At 29.0% G+C, this 15,278-nt stretch overlaps 2 protein-coding genes across 2 annotated transcripts in view; one reads left to right on the forward strand and one right to left on the reverse strand.

The window, feature by feature from the left end:
• The window catches only part of LOC112210575 (prolyl 4-hydroxylase subunit alpha-2), a 23,054-nt gene extending 12,358 nt beyond the window's left edge, over nt 1-10,696 (forward strand). The window contains exons 3-12 of the mRNA XM_024360322.2: nt 1,518-1,657; nt 2,486-2,656; nt 3,525-3,695; nt 4,466-4,593; nt 4,937-5,067; nt 7,039-7,150; nt 8,168-8,392; nt 8,661-8,717; nt 8,819-8,984; nt 10,402-10,696. Coding sequence (XP_024216090.2) covers nt 1,518-1,657; nt 2,486-2,656; nt 3,525-3,695; nt 4,466-4,593; nt 4,937-5,067; nt 7,039-7,150; nt 8,168-8,392; nt 8,661-8,717; nt 8,819-8,984; nt 10,402-10,466 — 1,366 coding nt within the window. The 3' untranslated portion in view covers nt 10,467-10,696. The remainder of the gene's footprint in view (nt 1-1,517; nt 1,658-2,485; nt 2,657-3,524; nt 3,696-4,465; nt 4,594-4,936; nt 5,068-7,038; nt 7,151-8,167; nt 8,393-8,660; nt 8,718-8,818; nt 8,985-10,401) is intronic.
• Nucleotides 10,697-11,827: 1,131 nt separating this feature from the next.
• The window catches only part of phtf (putative homeodomain transcription factor), a gene marked incomplete in the record, with an annotated part of 19,668 nt that continues 16,217 nt past the window's right edge, over nt 11,828-15,278 (reverse strand). The window contains 4 exon segments of the mRNA XM_067049022.1: nt 11,828-12,923; nt 14,037-14,132; nt 14,212-14,355; nt 14,436-14,459. Of these exon segments, the coding sequence (XP_066905123.1) occupies nt 12,774-12,923; nt 14,037-14,132; nt 14,212-14,355; nt 14,436-14,459 (414 nt within the window).

Here is a 15,278-nt window from a genome sequence, read left to right on the forward strand (position 1 = left end):
CAGTTTTTTTAACGGTTTCAGAACCATTATTATTAGTTGACAAATTATTACTAGTTTCAGAATCGTTATTCGTTGATAGAGCACCAAAACTGTTATCGAGTGGCAATTCATCTTTTTTAGGACATTTTCTCGGATCTTGATTTATAGTTGATGAACGTTTGCGCCCTGTCACTAAATACCAACTATTATCTGTATTAATGTTGGCCTCAATAATTGGTAAATTATGATTAGCATTTGTATTGCTTACCTCCGCTGAGGAACTTTGTTGTGCTTCCATTTGAAGCTCTTCCGACTTCATAACCCTTTTTTCTTCTTCGAAGAAATCTAGAAGACAAATATTAGAAGTCGTAGACTGCAGTTGGCCAGTTTTCTCAGTAGTACACTAAACATACCCGGCAGCGTACACAAAACAATAACTCTATTGTTCAAAAGATCAAACGAGACACCGCGATGTTGAATCTCTGACGTCCGGAACAGAACTCCTAGTCTCTATCTTAAAAATATATTTTATTTAAAAACAACAGAAAATGAAAATGAATTTATCTCGACTTTTATATTATAAAAAAAGGACTTTTTTTAACACAATATAACAATTATTTTATTTTAAAGTCATGGTGAAATTTTATTTTGTATTAATGAAATAGTGAAATGGTAAAACTAGATAAAAAAGATACTTTTAACTTATTTAAAGGTAATTCTAATAATATAAATCTTAAGTGATACTCACTTAATTTTCATAAGATTTCTTATTATCATGAATGTGATTTCTACGATAAAAAAATAATTTGCAGTTTATCTTAGTAAAAACTCTTATGGAAAGTAAGGATCACTCAGGATTTTTATTATAAAGTTAAATCTTTTTGATAAAATTATCTTTGTGTCTTAAAATCTGCCAATGTGTACTTAAAAGTTGATATATGAAATCTGCTACAGGATTACTTTAGGCTGAGGGTAAAAAAAAAAAAAATGTAGAATTCAGAAATTAAGTACTTCATTTAATTTAACAGGAATACCTACTATATATATTCATACAAAATGCAAGATTTACTGATACACATATATTTGTTTTATTATGAAGTAAGTAACATAAAGAACAACTAAATAAATGTACATATTAAATCAAATTAAATCTGTACTAATACAATCCTTGAAGGGCCAGGGATACGAATTACACAGTAAATGGTAAAAATATTTATTTTTAAAGTAAATTTTATTTTTTAAATACATAATTCTCAAGTACCTTACTGTCCAAATCCATATATACCAAAACATTCATTGGCATACCTTGTTGAAAAAATCCTAGCTAAAATTAAAAGAAGTTTTTACAAAGCACAAATGTTATTTTCAAAAATGAAAGATAGTAAAAGTTATTTTTTGCTTTAACAATGGTTGTGAGGTCATTGAGAACTTATATTTAACTAATTAATAATACATATAATAGATAGAAATAAATGAATGATATTAAATAATTTAATGCCAAATATAAGATTTAATAGGTGAAAACATTTAAATTACAGACAAATTGAAAAGCTAGAAAAGGAACATGAGAAAACAACGAGATATTTAAGCGATCCATTTAGCAGTTTTCATCTTGTTAGAAGGATTCTAATAGAATGGAGTAGTGTGGAAAACGTTTTGTCTGATAGTTTGATACAAGGTATAATTTGCTGATTCATTAAATGAAGTGGATTCATGTATATTATAGGGTATACTATATATAGTATAAAGTGTATAATAATAGCATAATAAAACCGAGCTTCATTATTTTTTCATTTAGAAACATTCTTAAATAATGTAAACAAAATTAGTTTTGTGAAATATAAATGAAAAATCTTTTCTTTTTTTTATGTAAAAATTGATTTTATCAACACCCAATAGTGTTCCACTGTTTAATTTTTAATGTAATATTAATATTCTTTAATGTTATACATTCCTGATTATATTCTAATTCTAATTTCTATGATTATATGTATATTCACAAACATATAGCTTGTGTTGAGCTCTGATAAAAACCCACAAGGGCAGAAATAACATTAGTATATTTGCTGTTTAAATCTTATTGATTTTTTTTTTTTTTTAATTTAGGCAAGTTAAATAGCGCTTACATAATAATTTGTTTACAATTGCAAATAAAGATAAAGGTGATTAATACATGTTATGCTAACACAAAAAGCACTCAGTGATTCCATGCAGAAAAAAAATTATAAATAAATAAATAGCAAGTTGAAAGATGGTAAATCTCATGGGTCTCGGTTCAAAGAAGGAACCTTGAATCAGAGAAGAGGATTTTTTTTTTTTATAAATGCATACCTAATTATATTATATTATTAGTAGTAAAACTACACTGTATTGCTATGTATAAAACATGGTAATAGCTTCAAATTTAGATGGAGAAGCTTTTAGAGTTATGTGCTTCTAAAATTGTACTTAAGCCACTGTAGGCAACTCTACTAAACCTTTTACTCAGTAATTTTATAAATTACAGAAGTTAAAAGCAAAATGACTGAACTTAAAAGCTCAACAGACTTTCCTAGTGAACAAGACCTAACAGGATCATCAGATGCTATAAACTTAATCTCTGATACATACAACATTGAAATAACTTCTCTGGCCAATGGAATTATAAATGGCATTCAATATCCATCACAGTTATCAGGTAATTATTGCTATTTATTTGCTTACACATTTTTAACAATGAAAGACTACCTACATTATGCATAAATTTATGTATATCAATAGTTTTTAATTTATTGGTTTTTAATTTATTTATTTTTAATTTATTTAATTCACAATCAGTTGCAGGCCTACCTTCTACGCTATAAACCCTGATGATGACCTGAAACTCAGGTCGAAACGTCGGCATAACATAAATAAATATGGTCTTTGCTGACCGCAACCCCGACAAACTTCTCCAATCAGTTTTTAATTTATCTTTCTTCACTACTTATGTAAACTAATAAAAGGGATACAAAAACAAAATAAACATTTTATTTTAATTTTAAATATAAGTAATTATATTATCGATGTACAGATATACAGATTATATCTAGCCTATACCAAATAGATAATTATTTTAACTACAAACGTAAAAAATAATAAACTTTAAAATAATTAAAATGCTACTACATTTATTTCAAGAAAGAATTTTAAAACAATGAAAAAGCTACAACTAATAAACAACATTTATTTTAAGAAGACGTTAATTCAGTACTCAAAACAATAAAGAATACCGCATTTAATAGCTGATTTATTCTAATTCTGCTAGGATAAAATCTTTAAATTAATCTGAAACATTTTTGATAAAATTATGAACTCAAAATATACTAAGTGAATAAAATAAACTCAAAACAAAACATAAACTGATACATATTTTGCCTAAAATTAACAATAGATTTATAGCTTTATTGGAACAGCTAAACAAAGCAAATGCCTAGAGATAGGACAGAATGTTACTTTTTGTTACAATTATTAAACTAGGATTTCCATTTATAATTATTATTCAAAACGTTTTTTAAAATTTTCAGCTAATGATTGCTATGCAATGGGTGTCCAATCATACATAAAAAACGATTTCTATCGTGCTTACTCTTGGATGGATGAGGCTCTAGAAAGATTCTGTAAAGAGAGAAATCCAGCAAATCCAGACATAATAGAGACATCACTTGGCATTAAAGCATATTCAGCTTACCAATTGGGTTAGTTAAAAAATGATTGATAAAACAATTACAAATTCTTGAAAATAAGTAATTTTAAAGGTATTCCGGCAGTGTGAATTACCATTCATTTATAGAACCCTTATTTATGTAAGGGTAACAAATGGGGAAGAGTAATAAATGGTGTTAATTTTGGTTTTCACTTAGCAATTGATTCAGAAAGAAATAGAATTAAGTTTGATAGATTGCATTATTTTGAGAATCTATTGGTGGCAAAGCAGAATTGCATCAGAATATTCTCACTTAACAAAAATTGAAAAATAGGGACTTTGAAGTTGGATGGTAAATTTGATTTATCCTCTGATCATTCATGCTGGACCTCAATTTTCTACTTGCTATTACAAAAAAAAAAGGCATCTAGGAGAGGAGACAGTCACCAACGTCTAATTATGAAGGAAACATAGACATGGCAATTGAAGGTTAAAAGAATTACAAATTAAATAATTTTCATAATTACCTCCCTTTTCTTTGAGTACAGAGTTATTAACAGGACACACTTTCTAACAAGGTTATAGTTGATATTGCAAGAGAGTGGGTTAAATTTTAACTTAATTGTTGCCAAGAATGAAAATATAGTTTCTCATTTATTGAAAAAGGGGTACACTGATTACCACTTTTTACTAGCGATACATTTCTCCCTTTCAGTCCATGAGAAAAGACACACCATCATCCATAAACAGGTTAAAAATTGACTAAGTTTGATAACAACAAAATAATATTCCATTTTAATGATAAATCCATTTTTCTTTCAGGAGATCTTACTGGAGCTCTCAATATTACTATTGAATTATTAAAATACTATCCAAATAACACACATGCTCCTGGTAATATAGAGTACTACACCTATATGCTTAACAGAAAAGAAGTTCCAAAAACAGAGGTGCTTTATTTATTTAAGTTATTTTATTTTCCTAATATTATCATACTTCGGTATTATTTTTCTATTCATGGATTATTATATGGTTATAATAATTATCGTATGATTTCATTGTTCATTAAGAGAATAATAGGATAAGATTTATTTTTGAATAACTTTTTCAATTAATAAAACCATTCTAAAACTAAAAGAATTTGAAGTTTAACTTGTAAAAATTCACCAAATTTTCAAGATCGAATTTTTATATTTACAGTAATTTCCCTAGAGCTCTATGTTATACTTTTGGCTAAATGAGATAGTTGAGAATTTTATTTAAAAGGATTGATAATTTCCAAAACTATCACAGGAAAAGATTCTGACAACACCATACTGGGAAATGATGCACAGAGACATTTGTAGAAAAGCTATTTCACCTTCAGTTAAAATCACTTCACAACTAAAGTGCCGCTATGTTCATAACGATATTCCATTTTTAAGGTAATAAATTAAAGCACTCAATATGTAATTAAAAGAACTTATTTCATTATAGGATAGCAAATAAAAATTGTTCATATTATTATAATAATGCATTTTATGTATTATAAATTATTATATTTTGAATGTTATAAGTTTACTAACAAAATAAACTTATTCACTATAAAATTTCCTGAAAATATTCATTATTTCAATAATTCCACAGAAATATTACATATTTCCAAATCTTTTATTATTTTTAACCCTAAAATATAATTTACATTCATTGTCAACATGTACAAAATTGGACCATGAAAAACCTCAGGTATTCGATCAGCACCTTTCAAAAACATTTGACCCACACCCTGACATTCTTAATCCAAGCCACATCGAATAAATTGAAGAAGAATTAAACATTCCACTCCAAATGACCCTTCCTCCTAAAGCATTTCATCCTTCAGAAATATCCAACATCATTCAGAAGTTACCTACCCGCAAAGCTCCCGATTATGACCTAATTACATCCCATATTCTAAAACATCTTCCTCAAAAATCTGTTCTATTCCTCACCTATATCTACAATGCTGTACTCAGATCCACTTATTTTCCTGACCCATGGAAATTATCCATAATCAAAATGATTCCCAAACATCAAAAGGCGCCTGAATACCCATCCTCCTACCGTCCTATCTCTTTGTTACCTATCATGGGCAAAATCCTTGAGAAACTCATCTTAAATCGCCTGTACCCTATCCTTGATTCCAACCACATAATCCCAGATCACCAGTTTGGATTCCGAACATCCCACTCCACTATCCAGCAATGCCATCGTGTGGTTGATGTTGTCTCGTCTTCATTAGAGCGCGGAATGTACTGCTCAGGAGTCTTTCTTATGTAGAATAGGCTTTTGATTGAGTCTGGCACCCAGGACTGCTATACAAGATCCGTAAATTCCTATCCCCTACATACTTCCTCATTATCCATTCTTATCTCTCCGACAGATTATTTCAAATAAATCACAACAGCGCTTATTCATCTCTATTCCGTCAGTCTACTGGTGTACCTCACGGTAGTATCCTTGGTCCTATCCTTTATACAGTTTTCACAGCTGACATCCGAACCCATTCTAACACTATCCTCACCATGTATGCCGATGACACATGTCTATTATCAGTGAATAATGATCCTTACATTGTATCCCAAACACTCCAATCCCACATCACCATCCTTGAAGAATGGTGCTAAAGCTGGAGGATTAAAATTAATTCCAATAAATCCCACCAAATCACATTTACTCTTCCTCATAAACCCATTTTTGCCCTACAGTATCCTTTAATAATACCCCTCTTATTCCTGTCGAACAGAGCTGTTACTTAAGACTACATCTGAACAAACGACTGACATGGAATCCTCTTACAAGACTAAAAAGACAAGAAACTGCTCGTCGATTCCGACTATTACAACATTTACTAAACAAACGGTCTAAATTGCCAATCCATTACAAAAGACTGATCTACATGACTATTATAAGGCCTATCTGGACATACAGATTTGAGCTTTGGGGCTCCACTAACCATCAAATTCCTCCTGAATCCAATCCTTACAGTCCGAAATCCTTAATGCTCCTTAATTTGTCACAAATCAAGTCATCCATCAGGACCTCAATGTTCCATATGTTGCCGATTAGGCCAGAACCAGATACCATTCCTTCCATGATAAACTTCCCAACCACCCAAATCCACTTGTTTCTAATCTGGCTTCTCCTTCATTACCTAATAATCCTCCTAGGCGTCTGAAAAGAAGATGGCTTTGAGATCTTTTCCTCTAGAAATGTTATTGGAGTTCTATCAGTGAGTAGATTCTCCACATGTTTGTATCATGTTATTATGTCACCTACAGCAAATTTACTTGTTATATATATTTGTATACAGTTGTAAATAACAATAAATAAATTATTAAATAAAAAAATAAACATTCATTGTCATAATATTTCAGGTTAGCTCCAATGAAGGAAGAAGATGTTTTTTTAAATCCTAAGATTATTCTTTTTAAGGAAGCACTGTATGATTCAGAAATTGAACTCTTAAAAGAACTGGCCATACCAAAGGTAGAAAAAAAATCTATATATATATCAGCAAAAAAAAAAAAAAAATCCTTCACTTTTCTTTATATTACTTCCTTTATTATTTGTATTATTCTTTTTTATCACTAAGAAAATTTTATTTTATTCATTTTTCTTTCTATTTTAAAGGTTTTACTTTTAGATAAAAAATTAAGGTTCTCTTTATTATATTTGTTGCTAGAATTCTTGTGTGCTCATTTTTTCTTTCTATACTTTGTTTTGTACATTTCAAAAACACTAATGTAATTAAGAACCAACAAATGAGGTATTGCATTCCAAAATCTATCAAACCCATTTTCAAATTTTTGATTCTGTTATATATTTAAATGGCAGTTTTGATACTAGATTATAACGAGGGAAAATCTTTTTTTTTTTGTGAGTTAAAATAACCTAGTATAAAACATTTAATTTTTAAAAAGTTTAAAATTTTAAAATGGACATGGGTGAATTTAAAATTCAATACCTCAAATAATGTTTAACTGAATAAGTACACGTTTATTGTTGAGTATATAAGTTAGATTTGCATCAAACTATAAAACAAATGAGCACCCTACATCGTGTTTCCTAATCAGGCATTGTGATATAGTTTTCAGTTTTCAACTGCCTTAGGGAAGAATGGTAGACTTGCCATGTTAACTATAATCCCACAAGTAATAAATACACCAAAATCATCTCACAGCCTAAGATATTCTTTCCTTTCCAATAGATTCAAAACAATTTGGATTAATCCTTGTTAAAAATCTGTTAAATAAAAAGATACATTTCTAATAAATGAAATTCTAAAATAAACAAAATTATGAATCCAAACTAATGTAAAAAACATTAAAAATCAAGCCCACTCACTTAAAACTTACTGGTGATCAGCTTGTGGAAGTAATTGACATGAATCTATTGATTCAAAGAGAATTGGGTGTCAAATTTGATAAAGAAAGCATCATATATATGTTTAAGAGTGATATAATAGTAAAAACATCTTTAAAGAGTATTGAAAATATTTTGCAGTTACATTCAGCATTAGTGGTAAATCCTAAAGATGAAGGAGGTACTTTTTCAAACAGCAGAATAGGGCATATGAGTTGGATTAATCATAATGAACATCCAATGCTGAGGACTATTTTACTAAGGGCTGAACACATGACAAAACTTGATCCCTATAGGGCCGAAGACCTTCAGGTAGTAAATTATGCCATTGGAGGGCATTATAAGCCTCATTTGGATTCTTTACAGGTATGTTATAATTAAAGATCTCAAAACATCTATTCATTTTACTTTACTACAAAATTTATCTTATTTTGAATTGTACAAAGTTGTTGAATTTTTTTTCTTCTTAACCATTCGGCCAACCTTATTATCAATTATGTTATTTGAAAGAATTTCACTATGACAATTCATTATAGAAATCCCTTTATAGATTAGAACCTTTTAGTTTATTTGTCTAATATTTAACTAATAACTAACGTAATGTATACATTGTCTTAAAATTCATTTGATTCAGGATTATGGAATGCCTCATATGAAAGATGGAGACAGAATCGCAACATTATTATACTATGTGAGTAGATAGTTCTTAGGCAATTATGAATTTTTAGTAGGATATAAAGAGGTTTTTAGAATTTTAAATGATGATACTGAAACAGTTAATTATGAACTTAGTTGAACGATGTTGATCAAGGGGGAGCAACCGTTTTTACCAAACTGAACACGGGGGTGTGGCCAGAAAAAGGTTCCGCAATCTTATGGTATAACACGTTACCCGACAATAGAAAAGATGAAAGAACTTTCCATGGCGCCTGTCCAGTGGTGGTAGGAACTAAATGGAGTAAGTATTTTCATTATTTATTTAATTTTATGAAAAATTTTGTATATAAGCTAGTTTTATCTAAAAAATTACATCTATCCAGTCTATTGAATTGAACAGCCTTCAGTCACATTATTTTATCAATTATTAGTAGGGAGTTCCGTCCCCCATAGGTGCTAAGGCGATGCCTCCTACAGACAGCTCCCTTTTTTTTAAAGTTTAACCTTCTCATTATATCTCTTGTTGGAGACACTCATTTTATAAGTAAGCTACCACTGATTGGGCATTGCAATCTAGTCGAACCTGGGTCCTCACCTTAAAAAGTCAGGATCTTAACCTTTGTCACCATAATCATTCTGCCACATACCTCAGCCTCACATCTTCATAACCTCTGTTATTTCTTAATTTTCCTACATCCTCCAGTTACAAATTTTCCAACCAAATTGCTGTGCTTACAGAGCATTTATCAAACAAGTCTCTAGATTTCCTAAAATGTCTGATATTTTATCATAACTGAGGTAAAACATAGAGGAGTACCACTGATCCCTACTTTTGAAATAAATATTTCATCTTTTGCTTATAGCACACTTTTTAGAGTAATATTATATCACTTTCCCCTTCATTTATTTGTTATTTCTTGTTATTGTTAGGATTCAGAATAATCAGTCTAATCGACATTAAAAACAAAACAGAGTGAAATTTTTATTACAAGCCAACATTTTCGTACAGTTATGAGTTGCAGTGTCTCAAAATGCAATTTTAAGTAAAATAATTTAAAATTTTTTTATGGAAGTTTCACTTCCGCCTCATTCATACAGTCATTTTCCTAAGGTTGGAAGTGGAGATAGTTTGCACATGGTTAAATTTCTGGCTCAGTGGTCCACAGCAAACACTGCCTCTTTCCTTTGTTTTTTAAACAAATCTATAAACATTTATTCTTGATTTGGAAGTAAATTTTGATTATTTCACTTGATATCAACACAAATTACTTTAGTAAGTTTTACAATTTAAAAAAAAAAAACTTGATAATTTACTTTGAAGAATTTGTTCATAATTTTGTCTATATCACAAATAGAAATAATTATCACAAAAATATATTAAAAATCAAAATTTTGAATTTGAACTTGAATATTATTCAATCTTCGCAACTGAATTCATTGACCATAAAAAAAAATACAAATTGATTGTTAAAAAGAAAAAGTAGATTTAAAATGAATTAAATAAAAATTCATAATTTACAAAACACTGCAACATTCCTGTAATTAAATGAATCAATAAATCGTTGAAAGTTTTAACTTAAAATACATTTCTAATTTGGAAGTCAATTTTGAACCTTTGACACTGATATTGGAATTAAGTACTCTAATAAATTTTAGGATTTATAAAAAAAATTTGATGATTTACTTAAAATAATTGATCATATTTTTTTTTGTTTTAGTTTGTACCATATGGTTTCGTGCAAAAGGCCAAGAATTTAGAAGACCTTGTGAACTAAAACAATAAAATTTTATTTTATTTTATTGATGTAAAATTAATAAGTTATGAAATATCTTGTTGTAATAGGATGTATAAAAATCTTAACAGCTATCAATTAACAATAAACAAATGAAAACCTCATAACTCCGTTTTGGTAAATTTTATAGGAGAAATAAATTAATGTGTTTTAAAATTTTATAAAGTTATACAAATTTAGTTGGTATAGTTTTTACTACAAGCTTAGTTATTAATAAATTTTTACTTTCAATAGACATTACTTTCACCACTTCAATCCATGGTGGGATTCTTTGCCTTCCACCGATATAGACTTTTCAGAATCTGACCTACTCCTTATGTTATTTATTTCTGCAAGTATTTAACAAAATAATTATCAATAGAACAATTTTTGACTAATAAAATTTGATAATAAAAATCTAGTGCAATGTGCACACCACACAACTTTTACTTACTCCCTACTTTAAATAGAAATTAATCCTTGCTCGATTTAAAGCAAAAATTTCATTAATGCTCAATTTAAAACTCACATTTTGTATTATTCATGATGATAATAATCCCATTTATAAGTTAGTGAAATTAAAAACGATTTTTGACATTACAAAAAAACATTTATTTAAAAACTCAGTTTGTCATGATTCTCCATTACCTTTTATAACTTTATATTTTACATTATCTAATATATAAATTATAATTTTTCTAGAATGTTGGGATTTTAGATTATCTAACATATTAATTATAATTTTTCTAGAATCTTTGGATTTCCTACAATATATTAGACATCTTCATTACTGCTCTTATTTCTTGAAATTCGTTTTCAACCCAAAAATAAATTTCTCCTTACATTAATTATCAAATTCTATCATGGTTCATATTTATCCATTCTTATTTTATACTATAAGCGATGATTAATTATTTATAATAAATAAAATGAAAGGTACTTTAGAGACCACTTTGAAAATTAGGCGTTTAAGCCCTGCTGGAATATTTCAAAAAGGATAAGATCCAGTAGATACTATAGCGATAAGTATAACTAAAACAGTTTGAGATGTTTTTGAGAAAATCATAAAAAAAAAAAATAAATAAATAAAAGGTGTAAAATCTAAAGGAGAATTTCTGGTAGGTCAATTTTAGAGCAAAGTGTAGCAGAAACACAGCAGACATATAAATAACAACCATAATTAGTAATTCATTTTTGAGCTACTTTGTTCACATACACGTGGACCATCATATGGGCTTGGTTGTTTAGAATCAAACTTTAAAATGTGTATTCCATTAGGAAATAGGGATTAAAATTTTTCACAATACTGTATACTTCTTATACAGGCTTGTATGAATAAATAGAAAAGGAGAATCACAATAATAATAATCAATTCTTTTTGTAAAATAACATTTATTTTTGATGAAATGATCACAATATTAAGATGTCTCCCTCTGTCTTGCACACATTTATAATTCAAACTCCAGTTGATAGTGAATATTGACAAGATTTATCAATTGCATCTTTAATAGTCAACATTAACAATTATAAAATACTATTAAAAATAAATATAAGCAATAATATTGGCTTAAAACTGTCAAATAACAATAATCAAATTGACTTCACAAAAATACTGAAGTCAATGGGAAAAAAAAAAGTCGTAACATTATAATAAGTATTTTTACTTTTAATAAATTACTATGATCAGTAATATATAAATATATATCAATATATTTACAAGATAAATACTTTATTAAACAAATGATAACAGGATACAATACAAACAAGTTAAAAAAAAATTGATAATCTAGTCTTTGTTCAGGAAACTATCCCGTGCTAGTCCGTCAATAACATTTTCTGATAGATGAGATCAATATTATTAACAACATTATTCACCGATAAGGATATGTTGGAATAATAACTATACATCACAATATTTAATTGGCTAATATAATTTTATTGTAACTACTCAAATATCCTAATCGAGAAGACATCCTAATATTAAAACTTCTCTAAAAAAAAATTGAGCTAGACGAAATATTTTGAGAAAACTCAAAAAGTACAATGGTAAGTCTCCAAAAGCCTATAGCATCAACTCCTCAAGACTAATTACTAAGAATGGCTAATAAGGGCAGGGTTGAGTAGATTGTGATGTAGTACAATGCAGGAACATTATTCTGAAAATAAGTCTTAAAAGTGATAAGTTAATTTCTACCTAGACAAACACTCTTTGTAGCTATTCGCATCACATGCTTCATTCTTCAAATTATCATTACGATACCTTAACTTAATGTCAAGGTTGAGGGGAAATGCTAGATACGTCTTAATGACACAACTATTCATTTAATTTTGATTTTATGCAGTTTAAGTTTAAAACCCAACATTTCTGAAAGTACGCCAGAAACTGCACTTAGGATAACAACTTTAGTAATAGTGTACAAATAAGGGTTTGCAGAAATACCAGAGATCTTATATGGACATTCCAGCTCCTGAAATCATAAAAAATAAAATATGAACTTCTACTTAGCTTTTCAATTGTGAATTTACAAACAAATAATCAAAAACTAACAAATAATAAGCCAATGAAGAAAAACTTTTATAAGTTTAATTAGAAATGTATAGATATATTCAAATTGGTTAGACCATTTTTTTTTTTGTTTAAAATAATACAAACATGTTTTTTTTTTAAATTTTATTCATTTAAAAAATTACATCCAATAAGGTCTGACCAGATGACAACATCTATTGGTGCCAAAATAACACATAAAAATGATAGTCACTAGTAAAATGTAAATATTACAGTTTAGACTATTAGGGCTATACAAGGCAATACAATATTGTGGAGGCTATACAATTTTTAAGCTAGATAAGTACAAAATGAAGTGATCTAAAGTGATACAATTAATTTTTTAATTAACAACTACTGTACATCAGATGGAAGAATGAAGAATTGGAGGTGGACTGGGAATCCAAGTTAAAAATGTTAACAAGCTAATTCCATAGAGTCTTTTTCTTAGTAAGACAAAACCACTGGTTAATACTATTTTAAGAATATTCCTCACTTGTGTTTACGTGTTTTTTTTTTGTTAATCAATGCATTGCTTTATCAGTCAATTTTATTGTGCTTTATTGTTAATTTTAAAAAATAAAATAAATAAAGAAAAAAATAATGGAATGAATAAATAGCATACATACACCTTTATGAGAAATTTAGCTCAAACATTAAATTCTATGCAACAAAAATCAAATTTTTTCCCAAAAAGATTAAAACATGCAATTTTGTGCAAACAAACTCAAAATGTACAAAATTGTGGGGAAACCCCAAAACTTTCAATTTAGTACTATATAGATTAAGTGTTATTTTAATGTATTTTCCATGATGCTAATTTCTGTCAACATTTGGTGGAATTTGAAGTTAAGGAGCAAAATAAGCAAATCCAGTTTTCAATTATATCATTTTAAGTGGTATATTGCCAAGAAACATTTTTATAATTAATTTAGCCATTAATTTAGCCTCCAAAATTAAGTTGTTGTTCAGTAAAACTAAAGGATTTGTTGTGAACAGAATGAATAATGATGAGCTTATCAATTTAATACTTTACCTTCAATAGGTCAGCTGCAAGCTTTAACACACTATTTGCCACCATCAGCTCTTCTTTTTTATTCGGTTTCTGTTCAATTTGTAAATACAAATTTATCTAAAATAATTTGAAAATAGTATAAATTACAACTTAAAAAACAAACATTAATGACAATTACTGTTGACATAAACAATACCTGCTCAGTAATGAGGACAGACAAATTACGATATTTCCGATTTATCTTTGTACCAAGTGTCATGAAACGCAACAAGAAACACCCAAGGATCATGCCCCAGAGAAGAACTTCTACAGTACTCTGGCTATTCATTATATCGGAGTCCTGAAATTGAAATTACAATTCAAATAAAATTTAATTTTAAAAATATGTATTAATAGTTTCAACAATGTCAATGGCCATACCTTCAGGTATTCAACGCTTATAAACCCAAGTTTATCGCCTGATCGCCTGACTCGGCCTCGGATCATAGCAGCAAATCGGTGCTATTTTTTTACGGCGAGGCAGTTCCGGAGTAGAGCTTTTTCTTTATAAGACGATAGTGCGCCCAGTCTTGTATGGTTGTGAGACTTGGACTACCTCCCGTGTACCTTGTGAACAGGAACTCCTGGCCTTTGAAAGAAGAATCCTCAGACGTATATATGGTGGTATTCTCATAAGAGGAGAGTGGAAAAGGAGGAAAAACCATTCGATGTAGTTCGAGTGATGAAAATTGCAAGACTGAGATGGGCAGTGAGGATCCACCAAGACAATTACTGATGGAGCCACTCCATGGTACCAAGGGAAGAGGAAGACCAAAGCTGCGATGGTGTTGCTGCTGATGCAATAAATATGTTGGGGCTTCGGAATTGGATGGCGGCTGCAAGGACCGTGACAATTTGTAGAAGCTGCTGGAGGGTCCAGGATTCGACACTGGATTGTAGAGCCACACTAGTAGTAGTAGTAGTATTAAATAGAATTAAAATATTTAGTCTTTTGAAATCTTCAATTTGATAAAACAGTCATTTTGTTTTTATACACCTCATTATAATGATTAATTATACATACATATATATAATTATACACCTCACATTAATTTTCGACCTATTTTATTATTATAGTATGTCCAAAATACAAATATCGCTATTGGTAATAGCTTCTCGTTGCTACAGCGACTATAGCCCACTATAATCTAACAAGGTCAATCTGCAATAACCATTCAGACAGCCATGAAGGGAATTATGTCCTAAGGAACATTTTTATTGCTA

The sequence above is a fragment of the Halyomorpha halys genome, unplaced genomic scaffold (assembly GCF_000696795.3).
Source record: "Halyomorpha halys isolate HHAL.00 unplaced genomic scaffold, Hhal_1.1 Scaffold58.1, whole genome shotgun sequence".
In the NCBI taxonomy this organism is placed as follows: Eukaryota; Metazoa; Arthropoda; class Insecta; order Hemiptera; family Pentatomidae; genus Halyomorpha; species Halyomorpha halys.